The 20,349-nt window shown below is 33.3% G+C and overlaps 1 protein-coding gene across 34 annotated transcripts in view; it reads right to left on the bottom strand.

Annotated features, from left to right (window-relative positions):
- Positions 1-20,349, bottom strand: part of abcc3 (ATP-binding cassette, sub-family C (CFTR/MRP), member 3) — a 96,559-nt gene that overhangs the window by 47,502 nt on the left and 28,708 nt on the right. For 18 of the 34 annotated variants that reach the window (XR_015503666.1, XR_015503668.1, XR_015503669.1 and 15 more), the window contains exons 2-9: positions 17,453-17,629; positions 16,240-16,365; positions 14,963-15,100; positions 10,924-11,043; positions 10,044-10,105; positions 8,658-8,789; positions 5,261-5,503; positions 455-632 (exon numbers count right to left, since the gene is read on the bottom strand). Coding sequence is in view for 5 of the 34 variants with exons in the window: in XM_087275520.1 (XP_087131646.1) it covers positions 455-632; positions 5,261-5,503; positions 8,658-8,789; positions 10,044-10,105; positions 10,924-11,043; positions 14,963-15,100; positions 16,240-16,365; positions 17,453-17,629 (1,176 nt within the window). In the remaining 29 variants the exon portion in view is untranslated. Of the gene's footprint in view, positions 1-454; positions 633-5,260; positions 5,504-8,657; positions 8,790-10,043; positions 10,106-10,923; positions 11,047-14,962; positions 15,101-16,239; positions 16,366-17,452; positions 17,630-20,349 lie in introns of all 34 variants that reach the window. The other 16 variants (XR_015503662.1, XR_015503665.1, XR_015503664.1 and 13 more) reach the window with 1 other exon arrangement.

Here is a 20,349-nt window from a genome sequence, read left to right as displayed (position 1 = left end):
TATTTCTGCCCCAAAGTTCACCTGGAAGATTTCTTTCTTGTTTAAAATGTGATTTAACTTTGTAATAATTAAATTAAAAATGATTTAAAAACACTGACTAAGACATTTTTGCAGTGTCAAGCTTACATTTAAAATTACAATGCATATTTAATTTTCTGTGCATGTGTTTATTTTACATATTTTTATTAAATGTTTATAAATTGTTACATCTTTTATTAAATATACTTTGCATATATTTAATATTTATATTTATATAAACTTATATATATGTATATATTTGCAAAATGCGATTGGCTGCTTTTTTTTAAAAGGGGAAGGGCTACTCTACGCCCCGCCCATCTTCATGTTTCAGTTGAGATTACGTCAAACATGGTCAAAAGCTCTTCATGAGCATCTCCTCTGCTGTGTTGATGATGAGCATCAGTAATGTGTCAGGGAGTTTTGGGGTTTTTACCTTCCTGTAAATGGCTCCGATGATGCCTGTGCGCAGCCTCATGCCCGTGACGAAGCAGTACTGAAAGTGTTGATGCAGAATGAGCGTCTGCAGGAGAGACGTGCCGAACATCAGAAACGCCAGAGCGTAACCCCACCACGACGGGACGTCCGACTGCTTGGTGAACGCTATCAACATCCTGGAAATTACAAAGGAGAATCAGCTTAAAACCACGACACTGGGTTCATTCACGGTGATTTCACTCCCTCATACATCAAAAAAAAGGTTTAGTGGTTTTCAGATTGACTCCTCTGTGGTGATGTTGGTGCTGTTTTTGACTTCCACTATAATCACATTTATTGATTGTAATGTCATGACAGCAGATAATTATGCATTACTGATTGTTGCTGGTTTCACTGTTCATCAGTTGTCAGCATGAACACTTTGGATCGGCCTGTGCTGAAGAGTTTCTGGCTTTTATATGAAGTTCAGTAGAGTAAAACAGCAGATTATAGTGTGTGTGTGTGTGTGTGTGCACAAATACACTTGCTAGGCTTTATTTTAAAGATCTAGGTGCAAAGTCTAAAGCTTAAAAGCATTAAGGATGTGTCCGAATCCACTTTTGCTATTTCATGAATGAAGAAATACACTAAAAAAGCAAAGTACAAACACTGTAACGTTACTTATCACTGTAATCCAACTCAAAATACATTTGTCTATGTGAATATCCTCAATAATTCTGCCTAACAGTGCATATGTGCTTTAAAGGGTCACGAAACACCAAAACACATGTGTTGAGCTGTTGACAGTGGTATATGTGTCCCACACTGCTAAAAACACTATTAGGACACCTATAGCTCACTAACAAGTGTAAATTGGTTGTTTTTGCGTTATTTCAGGGCAATTTCGTATTTCCGTTTTGAAACGAATTTTTGAAGCTGCGTCACGGCCATGAGATAATAGCGTGTATTCCAGCCTGCAACTGGACGACTGTGCCAGAGTGTGTCTTATTACATCTTACAGTGTGATGCATTAATGCATGAGTAAAGCTTGGTTCAAACCAATAAGCGCGCTCTATTGTGCAACTTCATTAATATTCATTACTGTCACAGTGTTTAGATGACAGAGACGCCACGTTGTGTTGGCAAAACAAGCGTGAAGTGTTGCTTTTATAGTTTGCTGCAGTGAAGTTTTGTTTTCATTTTCTCTCTGTGAGAGCTCAGCTGGAGTCACGTGTGGATTAACAGTGTACGCGACGCTCCACAACAATAACTTACGTGTCTAAGGAGGATTATTGTTTACCTGAGAGCTGTTCAGCAAACGCTGAGATCCGGATTCGCTGCTCGTCTCCTCTTAATAAAGACGCGGCTCTAGTTGCTGGTGATTGTTCTGTCTCTACAGATTTGGTAAGTGAGCGGCCACTGCTCTTTGTTTATTCAGTTTGTTCGTATCGAACTAACTATTGCACCGAGTGTAAACATGTTAGCACCACGACCAAACTTTAACCTCGTGTAGGATTTTCACCGCATTTAGTGACCGGAATAACACACGCAGCTTTCTGACACTACCTGCCGTGTGCATCTAAGTTTCCGGGAAATGTTGAGGGTTTTTTTTTCTCTCATTCGCCGTGCGGTATCAAACATTGCATGAAAAATACACGCTTAGCGCAGCTCCTCCAATCACATATCTGGTTTGTCGCGAGGGACATGAATGAATTCCCTGAATGAAAGAGCCAAACTGCAGTTAAAGTCCACCATTTAATCATTTGCCAAATAATTCGACTACAGATGTCCATGTAGGTTAAACACCATCAATTTCTACTGTGTGTATTTTGACTCTGAAACTCGCGCGTGGCCAAATAGACACTCCCACACCCTCCCACTTTAGTTCCTCCGACACTCCCCCCTAAACAGAGCTGGACACGCCCACTTTTCTGACTTTTTCCAAAGTAGAGGTGTGAAAACACCCTGCTGAAACGAGGGGCTTTCATGGCCCTTTAAAATACACAAAGCACTGTACAGAAACATATTTGCATTGTAAAACATGAGCAGAGAGTGTAAAAACCAGACGTGGCAGAAGCAAAACAGCATGCAAATGATTGTTCCTGTGGTGAACAGCATCACAAAAAGATCATTATCACACCGCCTTACAGCTATTCATAATTCATATTTGTTTTGCCTGTTAGGAGTAAATTACAAAAATCTATGCGGCTAATAAAATAATATGTAAATATGGTCAACATGCACTCACTCTTTACTTGATTCAAACCTTTATTAGTTTCTATATTATATCAAAGGAAGATATTTAGTAGAAAGCTGAAAATCTGCAACTATTGACTTCCAAAGTATGTCTATTTCTCCTATAATGGAAGTCAATGGTTACAGGTTTTCAACATACATCAAAATAACTTCCTTAGTGTTCAACAGAAGAAAGACAGCTGTCATCGTTTTGAAACCACTTAAAGGAGAGTAAATAGTGAGTTAATATATTCATGTTGGCTTTAAAATAAGAGAACAGATACTGTGACATTGATTATTAAACATTGAACAGCATCTGTTGTTTTAAAGAGAGTGCATACATGAAACGGTCCACATTCATTATAATATCGCATTAAACATAACAGGATTAATCCCAGCGCTGTGAACATCTGCAGGAAATCTGAGACGGAGCAGGTAAACACCATTTAGTCCCCATTTCCCAGCAGCACTCACAGAAGGGGTTGTTCATGAAAATAAAAGCTTGGGTGATTGGGCTAAAACTCAAATAATATCTTCTACTGTCCGGACAATATTGTTATTTTATTGCAAAATGACAACAACAATCTCTTTAGTTAAATTAAAGGCAAAACATTTATATGATTAGAAATTGTGGCACAGAGCTGGAAAGCCTGGAGGTAATCCTGTATTGAATGCATTAAACATTACAGAAATTCACTCATTCATTCATTTTCCTTCAGCTTAGTCCCTTTATTCACCACAGTGGAATGAACCACCAACTATTCTAGCATACATTTTACACAGTGGATGCTCTTCCAGCTGCAACCCAGTACTGGGAAACACCCATACACACTCATTCTCTCTCACACACACACACACACACACACATACACACACTCATACTCTATGGCCAATTTAGTTCATCAATTCCCCTATAGTGCCAGGAATCGTACCAGTGACGTTCTTGCTAACCACTGAGCCATCATGCCACCCCATTACATAAATAAAATGAAACATTTGATAAACACAGAAGCAAGCTATCATAGTAGTTTATGATGGCAAGCTTCTCTGGAGCAGGTTATGTTTTCTGATTAGTTTTCGTCATGAGTTTATATGTGCATTTCTTACTGGAATAAAATAATGGTGCATTTCTGTATCAGGATGTTTTTCGTAAAATGCATTGATTATATTTTATTGTAGAAAAGATCATTTAAATAACTATTTTAAAGAATGTGGATGCAACAATATGATCAAACATTGAAAAAAATATTTAAACTTGGACAAAATTTTAAAGCTGAGATGGTATTTAATAGTAAAAAAACACATAAAATTTATCATGACAGAAAAACTAAGAAGAAAAAAAGATGTGGTCTGTTAAGATTAGTGTCTTATTTATTTGTGTTATTTATATGGTTATTTATTTGGTTATATAAATGGATTTATTTATTGGATTATTTATTGCATCATCATTTATTTATTTATTTATTTATTTATTTATTTATTTATTTATTTATTTATTTATTTATTTATTTATTTATTTATTTGTGTTATATTTATAATTATCAACTGGAGTATTTATTGCATTCTTTATTTATTTATATATTTATTTATTTGTGTTATTTATTTGGGTATTTATTTTGTTATATATGGATTTATTTAGTGGATTATTTATTGCATTGTTTATTTATTTATTTGTGTTATATATGTAAACATTACTTGGATTATTTATTGCGTTGTTTATTTATTTATTTGTGTTATTTATTTATTTATTTGTGTTATTTATTTATTTATTTGCTTAAATATGGAAGTATTTATTGAATTATTTATTGAATTGTTTATTTAAGTGTGTTATACATGTAATTTTTAATTTAATTATTTATTGCACTGTTTATTTATTTATTTATTTATTTGTGTTATTAATTTGGTTATATATGTGAATCATTCATTGGATTATTTATTGCATTGTTTGTTTATTTATTTATTTATTTGTGTTATATATTTAATTTTTAATTGGATTATTTATTGCATTGTTTGTTTATTTATTTATTTGTGTTATTTATTTATTTGCTTATATATGGATTTATTTATTGAATTGTTTATTGAATTGTTTATTTATTTGTGTATTTATTAATTTGTGTTATATATGTCATTTTAAATTTGATTATTTATTGCGCTGTTTATTTATTTGTTTATTTATTTATTTGTGTTATATATGTAATTTTAATTGGATTATTTATTGCATTGTTTGTTTGTTTATTTATTTGTGTTATTTATTTATTTAGTTGGTCATATATGTAATTATTAATTGGATTATTTATTGCATGGTTTATTTATGTATTTAATTATTTATTTATTTATGTTGTTGTTATTTTTGCTAAACATTCAGTGCATCACTAATAAATGTCAAATTAGATTTTATGAATAATGATGTCCATGCTATACATTCAAATGCAAATAAGTTATTGAAATATAAATTAAAAACTTTCAAAAGGTTGTATATATTTTTATGCCTCTCATGATTTTACCTGTTTATTAAAATTTTATTAAAAGTTATTCCCCAACTTGGGTGTATAATTTTGTACGCTATTCACATATAGCGCACACATCTGACCTGAGCAGCTGAGGGTTGATGAAGGTAATGAGATCTTGCAGGAGTTTGAAAGCAGAGCCGATGAGGAAGTAGGGCCCGAAGGCTCTCAGCAGGGCCCACAGAAATGAAGGCTGCCGGGACTGCTGCTGCTGTTTGGACAGCAGAACCTCCGCCTCCTCAGGACTCTCATTCACATGGTTGCTTTCAGCTCCTGAGCCGGGTTTGGTAAACGTGACCTGCTCCTTGACGTTCTGATCATCGCTGCTGCTCGGCAAAACAAACACAGACACAAATACAGTTAGACCAGTCAGATTAAAGTCCCAGCAATATTAGTGTTGGATTGTCTCCAGAGCAAATCACTGTTATACAATGACTTGCCTAATTACCCTAACTTTAACCACAGTCTGGATGTGCAGTGGTTTAAATAACACTGCTTGTTCAGGTGTAAAACTAAAGCTTTGAGACTATTCCAGCTTACTTTAGTTGTTTCTGTGAGTGAAAGAAATGTCATTAGTCAATAATGAATAACAATGCACTTTAGGAAGTGACTAAAGGTCAAAAAGAAAAAGCAGAAACAAGTTTGACCTGTATAAATGTAGGAGGACTAGAGGAGCAAAACATCCAGATGAGATTTTGAAAATATGAATGGCACTTGCATGAGGATGTATCTGAATCACTAACATTCATGATAAAGCCGTCACACGTTCACCTGTGTGCTGCATGCCACATGCTGGATCTGATTATTATCAAAGACACTGGCATCAGAAAGCACAGCACTGAAGCACTGACAAATAAAAACACTCAAAACCTGTTTAACGTCCAGAGTGCATAAAAATGAGAGCGTTAAGTTTCAAAACTAAAGTGTTTACATGTTAGAGAGCAAAGTTCAAATAGGGGTTATGCTTGCACTTCCAAAACTCAATAGCAACAAGGCAGAATTCCACATCTACTGTACAGCAACATCTTAGCAACCAAAATAAATACATTAGCAAACACAAACAATACCATAGCAACATCCCAGCAACTGTCTAGCAACCATAATCAATACTATAACAACACCCTAGCAACCACAAACATTATCATAGCAACATCCCAGCAACTGCCTAGCAACCATAATCAATACTATAACAACACCCTAGCAACCACAAACAATATCATAGCAACATCCCAGGAACTGCCTAGCAACCATAATCAATACTATAACAACACCCTAGCAACCACAAACAATATCATAGCAACATCCCAGCAACTGCCTAGCAACCATAATCAATACTATAGCAACACCCTAGCAACCATAAACAATATCATAGCAACATCCCAGCAACTGCCTAGCAACCATAATCAATACTATAGCAACACCCTAGCAACCACAAACAATATCATAGCAACATCCCAGCAACTGCCTAGAAACCATAATCAATACTATAGCAACACCCCAGCAACCAAACAATATCATAGCAACATCCCAGCAACTGCCTAGCAACCATAATCAATACTATAGCAACACCCTAGCAACCACAAACAATATCATAGCAACATCCCAGCAACTGCCTAGCAACCATAATCAATACTATAGCAACACCCTAGCAACCACAAACAATATCATAGCAACATCCCAGCAACTGCCTAGCAACTATAATCAATACTATAGCAACACCCCAGCAACCAAACAATATCATAGCTACATCCCAGCAACTGCCTAGCAACCATAATCAATACTATGGCAACACCCGAGCAATCACAAACAATATCATAGCAACATCCCAGAAACTGCCTAGCAACCATAATCAATACAATAGGAACACCCCAACAACCACGAACAATACCATAGCAACATCCCAGCAAATGCCTAGCAACCATAATCAATACTATAGCAACACCCAAGCAACCACAAACACTATCATAGCAACATCCCAGAAACTGCCTAGCAACTATAATCAATACAATAGGAACACCCAAGCAACCATAAACAATACCATAGCAACATCCCAGCAACTGCCTAGAAACCATAATCAATACTATAGCAACACCCCAGCAACCACAAACAATACCATAGCAACATCCCAGCAAATGCCTAGCAACCATAATCAATATTATAGCAACACCCGAGCAACCACAAACAATATCATAGCAACATCCCAGCAAATGCCTAGCAACCATATTCAATATTATAGCAACACCCGAGCAACCACAAACAATATCATAGCAACATCCCAGAAACTGCCTAGCAACCATAATCAATACAATAGGAACACCCCAGCAACCATAAACAATACCATAGCAACATCCCAGCAACTGCCTAGAAACCATAATCAATACTATAGCAACACCCCAGCAACCACAAACAATATCATAGCAACATCCCAGCAACTGCCTAGAAACCACCCTAAACACCTTGGAAATGCATACCACCAACACCCTAGTAACCACAAAGAACATCTGAGAAACTGCTTAGCAACACACACACAATATGACAACAATACCATAGCAACCTTCTAGCAAACACCCAGTTCGTTGGAACTGAAATCCAGCACCCTAGCAACTACAACAATGCCAGAGCAGCACCCCAGCAACCACCAAACTGCTAAAGCAACACACGAGCAACCACAATCAATACCATAGCAACACCCCAGCAACCACGAACAATATCATAGAAACACCCAGTGACCACCAAAACACCTTATTTATGCAAACAACCGCCACCCTAGTAACTACAAAGAACATCTGAGAAACTGCTTAGCAACACACACACAATATGACAACAATACCATAGCAACTGTATAGCAAACACCCGGTTCGTTAGAATTGAAATCCAGCACCTTAGCAATCACAACAATGCCAAAGCAGCACCCCAGCAACCACCGGTTTGCTAAAGCAACACCACAGAAACCACAAACAATACCATAGCAACACACCAGCAACACCCTAGCAACCAACTACAAAACCATAGCAATACTCTAGTTACTGCTTAGCAACATCCCAGAAACAGAACTACATACCAACATGCAATCAATCACAAAAAAACGACTTCGGTTGCATAGCAACATGCTAGCAACCATACACAATATAACATCAATAACTTACTAACTGCCAAGCAACTACCCAGAACATCTTAAAAACTGCATAGCAATACCCTAAGAACCACTTAAAAAACACCCTAGCAACAGCCTAGCAACCACATGGAAAATCTTAGAAAATTCATAACTACACCTTAACAACCACCCAGAACAACTTAATGGCTGCATAGAAACACCCTACCAACCACCTCCAAAACCACAACTGCACCTAGCAACTGCCTAGCAACCACCCAGAAAAACTCACCAACACATGATATTGTGTGTGAAACAATTATCGAGACCCTCTGAGGAGCATTATTGCGGAGGTTTTGCATTTGACCTGGTGTTGTTTAACACTGTACCTGTGAGCTTTGGATTTCTCCACCTCCCACTGATTGAGCAGACCGGGAACCACCAGCTCTGAACTGTCATTCTTGTTCAGGGACCACAGGTCTTTATTCTCCAGCGGGGATTTGTAGCCTTTGATGGCCATTCTGGAAATACAAAAAGGAAACGTTTGTGTCTCAGAGACATCATTAAACTACAGCCCAGTGTTTTACTCAATGAGAAATAAAAAGAAAATGAGGAGAAATTACATTTGAAATAAAGTGAGAATTGTGAGAAATAAAGTGATAATTGTGAGAAATAAAGTAAAAATTGTGAGAAATAAAATGAAAATTTTGAGAAATAAAAAATAAATTGAGAATTGCGAGAAATACAATTATAATTGTGGGGAACGAAATAAAAATTGTGAGAAATGATGTGAAAATTGTGAGAAAAAAAGTGATAATTGTGTAAAAAAATGATAATTGTGAGAAAAAGTGATAATTGTGAGAAATAAAGTGATAATTGTGAGAAATAAAGAGAAAATTGTGAGAAAAAAGTGATAATTGTGAGAAATAAAGAGAAAATTGTGAGAAAAAAGTGATAATTGTGAGAAATAAAGTGATAATTGTGAGAAAAAAGTGATAATTGTGAGAAATAAAGTGATAATTGTGAGAAATAAAGTGATAATTGTGAGAAATAAAGTGAAAATTGTGAGAAAAAATTGATAATTGTAAGAAATAAAGTGATAATTGTGAGAAAAAAGTGATAATTGTGTAAAAAAATTGATAATTGTGAGAAAAAAAGTGATAATTGTGAGAGAAAAAGTGATAATTGTGAGAAATAAAGTGAAAATTGTGAGGAAAAAAGTGATAATTGTGAGAAATGATGTGAAAATTGTGAGGAACGAAATGAAAATTTTGAGAAATAAAAAATAAAGTGAGAATTGCAAGAAATAAAATGATAATTGTGAGAAAAAAGTGAGAAATGCAGGAAATAAAAAGAGAAATAAAAAGAGAAATAAAGTGATGAATAAAGAAAAAATTCTGAAAAATAAAATGAGAATTCTGTGAAATGAATTCATTTCATTTCATTGGGGTGGGGGGGGGGCTGTGAGAATTGCAAAAATTGCAAAACTAAAACAAATAAATTGTGAGAAATAAAGTCAGAATTGTAAGACACGTATTATTGTTGGAATAGTGTAAAATACAGATGCTTTCCTGCATGAGAAAATAACATTATAATGAGATTATAATACCTGCGTTTACATTTTATTTGGTATTATTAGAAATAATAATTTGGCTTTAAATTTAAAATACAAACATTAAAATGGTAAATCTGAATGTTATTCATGCAGAATCCTGTGATCAAGCAGGAAACGTCTGCCACTGTTTCTCTCTGACACAAACACAAACACAACTCACCTGGTGAACCACCAAAACGTCATTCTGGAGAGGAATCCAGCGGTGGTTTCTGGACACACGTTCTGAACACACACACACACACACACACACACACACACACACACACACACACACACACACTTCAGAGAGTTTCTGACCTCTATAAAGTGATGATAATTCAATAACACAAAGAGTGTGGAACTAAAGAAAGCAGATAAAACACACACTCTAACACACACAAACACACACACAATCTAATAACATACACACACAAACACACTTAGACATACACACACTCAAAAATGTACACACACAAATGTATCCATACTTAAACACAATGAATACACACACTCAAACATATGAACACTCGAAGAATGCACACACACACATGCACACACACACAAAAACATTTACTTATGCATGCAAACTTATGCCCCATTCACACGGGGCGTCAGCCTCAACACTTCTCATTCACTTTGAATGGGTGACGTCAGGCGTTGCCAAACTGCATTGTGGATCCGTCGGCGCCGCTTCTGCTCACTGCAGAAGTTGGGACTCGCTCAACTTTTCAAGCGGCGACGGAAGCGTCAGCCAATCAGAACGCTGTATGCAAATACACCAGCTCAGACTGTGGCCTATTACTGGCTAATTTGATTGGCTGACGATACTATGACGATCGCGTCAGCTCCAACTTCAGACACGCCTTCAGTCAAGCGTTGAAGCTGACGCCCCGTGTGAATGAGGCGTTAAACACACATGCATATAGACACACATACACACACACTTACAGACATACACACACTCATAAACGCATACACACACACATGTATGCATACTTAAACACAGTGAATACACACACACAAACCCATACACACACTCACACACACACACACACTCTTACAGGGTCCGTGACGGCGCTGGAGAATAGAGGAGGCTTTTCATTGAAGCAGGACAGGATGAGTTCAAGCAGGGTAAAACTGAAGTAAATGTAGAACGTGGTGAACCTCAGCTTGTCTTTGACCTGCTTTTGCAACAAAGAGAACACTACTTTACCACAGTATCACAACACACACACACACACACACACACTCGTGTGCACACCACCGGACATGTATCAATACATATAGAACATTATCGTTCATATTTTTAAACAGAATTACTAATATAAAAAACAACAGCATTAATAACCTTAAAACACAATATTAAATTAATATATCAGGCTTTTTTAAATGATTATATACCCAAACATTTTAAATGCACAACATGCGCAACTAAAATAAATATTATTAAATGCATTTTTATAAAAAAAAATATATATATATATATATATATATAATTAAAATCATATTTCAAAAAAATAATATTAATTGTGCACAATCAATAATAATGATCCAATACATTTACCGGCCACTTTATTAGGTACACCTCACTAGTGCCAGGTCGGACCCCTTTTGCCTTCAAAACTGCCTTAATCCTTCATGGCAGAGATTCAACAAGCTTCTGAAAATATTCCTCAGAGATTTTGCTCCATGATAGCATCACACAGTTGCTGCAGATTTGTCGGCTGCACATCCATGATGCCAATCTCCCGTTCCACCACATCCCAAAGCTGCTCTATTGGATTGAGCTCTGATGACTGTGGAGGCCATTTGAGTACAGTGAACTCATCGTCATCTTCACCAGTCTGAGATGATTGAGCTTTATGACATGCTGCGTTATCCTGCTGGAAGTAGCCATCAGAAGATGGAGACACTGTGCTCATAAAGGGATGGACATGGTCAGCAGCAATACTCAGGTAGGCTGTGGCGTTGATGCTCAATTGGTACTAATGGACCCAAAGAAAATCTCCCCCACACCATTACACCACCACCACCAGCCTGAACCGCTGATACAAGGCAGGATGATCCATGCTTTCATGTTGTCTGAGCCGAGCATCTGAATGTGTCAGCAGAAATGGAGACTCATCAGAGCAGCAACGTTTCTCCAATCTTCTATTGTCCAGTTTTGGTGAGTCTGTGTGAATTGTAGCCTCAGTTTCCTGTTCTTAGCTGACAGGAGCGGCACCCGGTGTGCTCTTCTGCTGCTGTAGCCCATCCGCCTCAAGGTTGGACGTGTTGTGTGTTCAGAGATGCTCTTCTGCAGAGCTCGGTTGTAACGAGTGCTTATTTGAGTTACTGTTGCCTTTCTATCAGCTGGAACCAGTCTGGCCATTCTCCTCTGACCTCTGGCCTCATCAACAAGGCATTTGCGCCCACAGAACTGCCGCTCGCTGGATATTTCCTCTTTGTCGGAGCATTCTCTGTAAACCCTAGAGATGGTTGTGCGTGAAAATCCCAGTAGATCAGCAGTTTCTGAAATACTCAGAGCAGCCCGTCTGGCAGCAACAACCATGCCACGTTCAGAGTCTCTTAAATCCCCTTTCTCCCCCATTCTGATGCTCGCTCTGAACTGCAGCAGATCCTCTTGACCATGTCTACATGCCTAAACGCAGTGAGTTGCTGCCATGTGATTGGCTGAGTTGAAATTTGCAAGCAGTTGAACAGGTGTACCTAATAAAGTGGCCGGTGAGTGCATATTTTTAAACATTTGAATATTTTATCTGTATGCCTTGACTGCAGCATAATTGGCTTTAATGCATTAATAATATGATTTAAAAAGCATAATCAGATGGCATTTGCTGAGACCGTGAGCGAGACTCATTAGAGCTGAAAACACACACATCTGTCTGCCGAGTTTTTAAGTCTGTCTTGAAGCAGCTTTTAGGAACAACAGCAGCTTTATTCTCCATCTCTGTGTAAAACTCCTGTCCTTCTCTGAACTCCACAGAGAAAAGCTCCACATGTAGGTCAAAACATGCATGTGAAGAAATAAAACAGATTTACTCATTCTGAAACTGGCCAATGCACTGCTGCTGCTGCTGCTGCTGCCGTCAGGCCACTGACCTCCTTGTTGTTGTTTTGAAAACATTACAGCAGGAGCAAAACATATTTGTATATACTTAAGATATGTGTTATATATTACTGGAATATATGTTATATGTAGCACTGGATGCTAAAAATTGTAAAATAAATTAAATTAATACAATTTTATAATTTTAAAAGTAATTTATTTATTAAATAAAACAAAATAAATGAATAAATACAATAACTAATAAAACAGATTAATAACAGATTAATAATAAATAAAATAATAATAACAAATAAAAAAATTACTACTAAAAATGAATATATTTAGAGATTCGATGCAAAAACCTCTAAGTGCCATCTGAATTTTTCTCCTAAAACTTGCATTTTTCTTAAGCTCCTTTGTTTAAGTTGAGTAATTTTTGTTTTATGTCAGTTAATACTTTATTTTCATTGACTTTAATGTGAAATAAGTGAAAATAAATTAAGGAGTCTTAGAAAAAAGCTAATTTTGGAATAAAATTTCAGATGATACTTAGAGATTTTTGCATCTGAACTCTTCATATATATATATAATAACAAAAAGTAATATTATTAATAATAAAACACTAAAAATATTCAGCAAGACTAAACAAAATTAAAAAAAATAACATTTTACAACTAATGATAAAAATAAACAAATAAATAAAATAAAAGAAATAAATCAAATAGCTAAAACAATTAAAATGCATTAAAAACTATAAATTAATTAAATTAATAAATAAATTAATTAATTAAAAGAAAATTATAAAATAAATTAAAACAAATTAAATAAAAATAAATTAAATAAATACATTTAATTAAATAATTTTTTAATAAAAATTGTATAAAAATATATTAATAGTTAATTAATAAATAAATAAAAAACTACAAATATTCAACAAGACTAAACAAAACTCAAAAATAACATTTTACAACTAATAATAAAAATAAACAAAAAATAAAATAAAATAAAATAACTAAATAAAATAGATAAATAAATGTAACAAATAAAAAATAAAACAAAATAAATGTAAAAAAACATAAATTAATTAAAATAAATTAAATTAAATATAAATAATAAAATTTAATTAAATAAAAAGAAATAAATAAAATAAAATAAAATAAATTAAATTAAATAAGCATATTTAAAGCATATTAATCATAAACAAATAAATAAATAAAATAAAAAATAAATACAAATTTAACTAAATAAAATAATAAATAAATAAATAGAAAACAACATTTTAAAATAACATTTTAAAACTAATACTTAAATAATTAAATAAATGAATAATAATAAACTAAAATATTCAGCGAGACTAACCAAAATTTATAATTAAATAAAAATTGTTTATCATATTTATACAAAATATATTTAATATTTATATTATTTGCATATATTATATTTATATTATTTTATATCTTTTATATTTTTGTATACATTTATAAAATATGAAATGAAAGAAATACAATGTAAATTTACCAGTACAGCAAAACCAAGCCATATTAATGTTGTTTTATATTTCTATATATAACATTGTAGACTGTGAGCATAACATCTCAGAAAAACGAGTGTAATGAGCAGAATGTTTTACATTTTAATTAACTTTTCATAAAAAGTGTCTGTAAATGCATGTGAAGTATTATGCATTCACAGAGTACTGACTTAGTATTATTCCATCTTTTAAGTCAGATGTCACGTGTTATTATAATCATAAACAGCATGCATGTGAAGAAATAAAACAGTGAACAAACATTACCGACATCTAGCATAATTATACTCAGAATATTGATGAATGCAATGAAACTGTCAGATTTTTGGACTAACTGCATCTCTGTTTAATGTTAATCGTCTTTTTTTCATATTTATTTTGTGTTGTCACTTGTCACTTTATGTACACTGGATGCTTCTGTAGCCAAAACAAATTCCTTGTGTGTGTGAAGCACACTTGGCAATAAAACTGATTCTGATTCTGATTCTGAAATAAAGTAAAGCAATTAAACTGCATTACTGACCTCTGTGTTTGCATGCATGATTTTGGAGCGAAACGGCACAATGGCGAAAACAACAGAAAGTGTCCAGAAAATAAAGAGCACACCGGACGACTGCACTCCTTTCAGACGCTCAAACTGGATCAGGAAAGTGGCTAAAAGCTGCACAAACACACACACAGATTTATTATTCACACATTGTACTGCATCTTTATATTATTCACATACTGTACTGCATCTTTAACACTGCTAGATGGGGTTTAGATTTATATACGTATTAGTATAAATAGAATTTAGTTTTAATATACTGTAGGTTAGTCATGCATTTTATTAGGATTATTCTTTCACTTTTCTCCCGAAATCAAAAAAACTGTAAGCAAAACAAAAACAAAACAAAAAATAATAAAACAAATAAAAAAATGATAAAACAAAAAATAAAACAATATAATATTATTAAAGTAATAAAAATAAAATATAAAAAATAAAATAAAACATAAATAAAACAATAAAACAAAACAAAAAAATAATAATGATCATGATGATGACAATAATAATAAAATAAAATTAAAATAAAATAAAATTAAATAATAAAATATAAAAAATAAAATAAATAAAATAATAAAAATGTATAAAAAACAAATACCAATAATAATAATAATAATAATAATAATAATAATAATAATAATAAATAAAACAATTTAAATAAAATATTAAAATAAAACAAAAATAACAATAAAACGAAGAATAAAATATTTTTTAATTAAATAATAAAAATAAAATAAACAAAAATAATAAAATAAAACAAATAAATAAAACAATCAAACAATAAAACTATATATTATAAAACTATAATAAAACTATATATTATTACAAATAAAATAAAATATAAAGCACAGTAAACAAAATAAAATTAAATACATAATTAAATCAATAACACAATTAATTAAAATAAAATAAATAAAACAAATCAATAAAATATATTACAAAAAACATTTATTCTCAAAATATTACATGAAAATAGGATTCAACAAAAAACTAAAAAAATTACAGCAATAACAAACCATATTAATATTTTGGCCATTTTAGTTTTTACTGTCCAATAAAAGCCTCTTTGCGAAATCTAACACACAATGCACCATTTAATAAAACAGCTCACACTTAAATCGACCCAATAAACACTCAGCTACATTTCTGATGTAATAAATGAGTGTTATGAGAAAGACTCATGATTGCAGCTTGTTTTGAAATCGTACTGTACATATTTAATATCTGCTGTATAATGTATGACTGTAAGCACTCACCATGGTCATGCCAACAATTAAAGGAGTGACGAAATATATGGGAGAAATTTTAGAACCCTGATTCATCTGGTGAAACGCCGAAAACAGATCCGTCCAGCAGACGATCCACAGAATCAGGCCCAGAACCTGCACGCACACACGCACGCACACACACACGCACGCACGCACGCACGCACGCACGCACGCACGCACGCACGCACGCACGCACGCACGCACGCACGCACGCACGCACGCACGCACGCACACACACACACACACACACACACACACACACACACACACACACACACACACACACACACACACACACACACACTTCTCATTCATATGAGATCATATTTCTCACTCTACTGAAAACTTAAAGGCAAATGTTTGCTTAAAAAAATTAAGAAATATAATATATAAGAAATATTAATACACTTTTCAAAAACTAATGATCACATGTCCAACATAACACATCACTAAATAAAGTATATGACATCAAATGATAGATAAGAAATAGTGAAATAATTAACAAGATCAAAAAAAATAATAATAACATGAAATGATACTTAGAAAATAATGAAATGATTATTATTATGAAAATATTAATAAAATAATAATATAAAAATAACAATCGATAAATTATCATGAAATAATTATGAAACAATATGAAATTATGTTAAAATCATGAAATAATAATGAATTAATGAAGTTTTATGACAATATTAATGGAGTAATGATATAAAACAATAAATAATATTGTAATAATTAATCATATGAAAAAATAGATAAATAATAATGAAATCATTAATAAATAATATGAAACAATAGAAATAATAATGAAATAATTAATGAAATGAAAATATTAATGAAATAATAATATGAAAGAATAGATCAATAATAATAAAACAGATAAATACATGAAAATTATAATGAAATAATTAATAATACATTTAATAATTTAATAATTAATAATATGAAATTATAAATCTATACAAATTAAATAATTATATAATTAATAAAAAATAATAATTAAATAATTAACAATATGAAATGATAAATAAATAAAAATTAAATAATTAAATGATTAATAATATGAAATGATAGATAAATAAAAATGAAATAATTATAAAAAAATGAAACACTGACTAATCTAAAAGGACAGAGTTGTTATTTGATCCCTGCAGTATATATAGAGTATGGTGATATATATATATATATATTCTCAGACCGTCTTGATTCTGTTGAGAATGGACATCATGATGTATCCGCGGTTGTTCCTCCTCAGGTGTAGTATATAGAGAGGAGCTGCGGCCCACAGGTAAATACACGGAGCCCACGATAAAACTGACATCTGGAAACATTCTGGCAGATCCGGCTGCTGCCCGTACAGCGTCAGGTTCAGTTCCTGAGGAGAAACAGCAGAAACCACACACTCAATAATCAACAACCATCAGCATTACATACACACTGACAGGATATCATTCATTCATTCATTCATTCATTTTGTTGTCGGCTTAGTCCCTTTATTAATCCGAGGTCGCCACAGCAGAATGAACCGCCAACTTACCCAGCACATGTTTTATGCAGCGGATCTCCTTCCAGCCGCAACCCATCTTACACTACGGACAATTTAGCCTACCCAATTCACCTGTACCACATGTGTTTGGACTGTAGGGGAAACCGGAGCACCCGGAGGAAACTCCACACAGACTGGATATTATTATTTTTTTATGTTATGAATATTTTTAGAATTGTTAAATAATAATAATAATAATAATTAAATAATTTGTATTATAAATTATATAAAAAAATAATTACACTTTAATAATATTAAATACAACATAGAGTATTAGATACACTGATGGGGGAGGGAATTAAATCTAAATAAAAGTTTATATAATTACTAAATAAAAATTATATTTAAATACATAATATATATAAAACTATTTTTAAAAAATTACATTTTAAATAATATTAAATAAAACTGATACACAGATTAAATATAATTAAATATAAATAAAACTATATATATATATATATATATATATATATATATATATATATACTATATTTTTATATTATTATATATGTTATCAATATTTCTAACACACATTAATAGAAGCGAGAATGAAATACTACTACAAAAACAAATTAAATATAAATATAATAATAATAATAACATTAAATCAATAAAATAAAAATATGTATTATACATTATTATGAATATTTATAATTATTAAATAATAATAATTTTAAATAACATAAAAATATAACTTATGCTTTTAATAAAAATTAAATATAATTCAAAAATAATACACGGAAGATTAATATAGATACACTGATAGAAGAGAGGGACTACAAAACTAGAAAACTATATATTATTTACACATTTTATGAATATTTATAATTATTAAATAATTATAATTAAAAACAATTAAACAAAAAAAATTAATCTCTGTAAATGAAGTCATGATAAAGTAATGTGAAGATTCAAATTTTTGCAAACAAAATTTATAATAAATATTTATAAATAATTAATTTATGAATAATAATAATTTATAATAAAAAATTCAAACACATGAAAAAATAATTGTATTGTTTAAAAAATATTAATACATTTTATAATCTTTTAATGTGTTTGAATTATTATTATAACATATGAAAAAAAAGGAAATTGTAGCCAAACCCTAATTAAACACAAACACACACACTGTATTTAAAGGTTTATATATCGGCTCTTTGTGTTTAAAGATAAAAGAAGCAGGCAGTAATAGGCATGTCACACAAGCTCTGGAGACTTTTATAACACCATGCATAATAACAGGCCTGGAGCAAACTAAAGTCCTTCGATATTCCTGAGCGGCGCCAAAAGCTCTGCAGATTGCTCAAAGATGGAGTAAAGAGTGTGTTTGTGTTTCTAATCGGCAGAAACAACCAAAACCTGATTAAACACACACACGCTCAGCTCATGATAACATCAATGAACTCCTTCATATCACCATATGAACTTATCCAGCATATGCTTTACTCAGCGGATGCCATTCCAGCTGCAACCCATCTCTGGGAAACACCCATACACGTCCAGACAATTTAGCATACAAATTTCACCTGCACCGCATGTGTTTGGACTGTGGGGGAAAAAGACAGAGCCCCCGGAGGAAACCCACGGCAACACAGGGAGAACATGCAAACTCCACACAGAAATGCCAACTCAGCCGAGACTCAAACCAGTGACCTTCCTGCTGTGAGGCGAGAGCGCTACCCACTGCGCCACTGTGCTGCCCAATTTTTCACAGTATTTCCTGTGTTATATTTTGTCTTCTGGATAAAGTCTTATTTGTTTTTGTAGGGTGAATGGGGACGCTGACAAGATAGTCAGGCAGCCAAAGGTCAACAGGGTCAAACAGACGTATATAGACCAGGGGTCACCAACCCTGTTCCTGGAGAGTCACCTTCCTGCACATTCAGTTGCAACCCTGACCAAACACACCTGTTTGTAATTATCAAGTGCTGCTTTAGGTGCTATTAATTGGTTCAGGTGTGTTTGATCAGGGTTGGGACTGAATTCTGCAGGAAGGTAGCTGTCCAGGAACAGGGTTGGTGACCCCTGATATAGACCATCCAGAGTCGTAGTCATTAAACAGGTGAATGGTCAGTACAGGCGGAAGCAATGTAAACAAATAAACAAGGCGAGGGTCAAAACACAGCAAAGGAAAGCAAAGGAAATGTCACAGTACAGTTAAACAAGACTCAGCCATGTGTGTGTGTGATGTGTGTGTCTGCTGTATTTAAAGTCCCTGTAATCAGTCCTTAATGCATACCTGCCAACACTACCTATTCCCAGGAGTCTCCTGTATTTCAGACCCATCTCCCTTTTTGTAATTTCCCCCGGAAAACTCCCGGTCTTCAGTTTTCGGTTCCTACAGCCTCTGAGCGGTACTGGACACAGACACATCCTCCTCCCAAACCCCCCACCCCCTAACGTCTGCCAGATTTTTAGAGACAGATGTTGGCAGGTATGCCTTAATGATCGTCCGGCTGTGTGTGTTTGTGTGTAATCAAACTGAAACAGGAACAGCTGTGTGTGCGAGGTGCATGACGGAACTTGTAGTCCATATACCAGCG

Source organism: Danio rerio, chromosome 12 (genome assembly GCF_052040795.2).
Source record: "Danio rerio strain M-AB ecotype USA chromosome 12, GRCz13ab, whole genome shotgun sequence".
Taxonomy (NCBI): Eukaryota; Metazoa; Chordata; class Actinopteri; order Cypriniformes; family Danionidae; genus Danio; species Danio rerio.
Note: the sequence above shows the minus strand (reverse complement) of the source record. Positions and strands in the feature narration are given on the sequence as shown.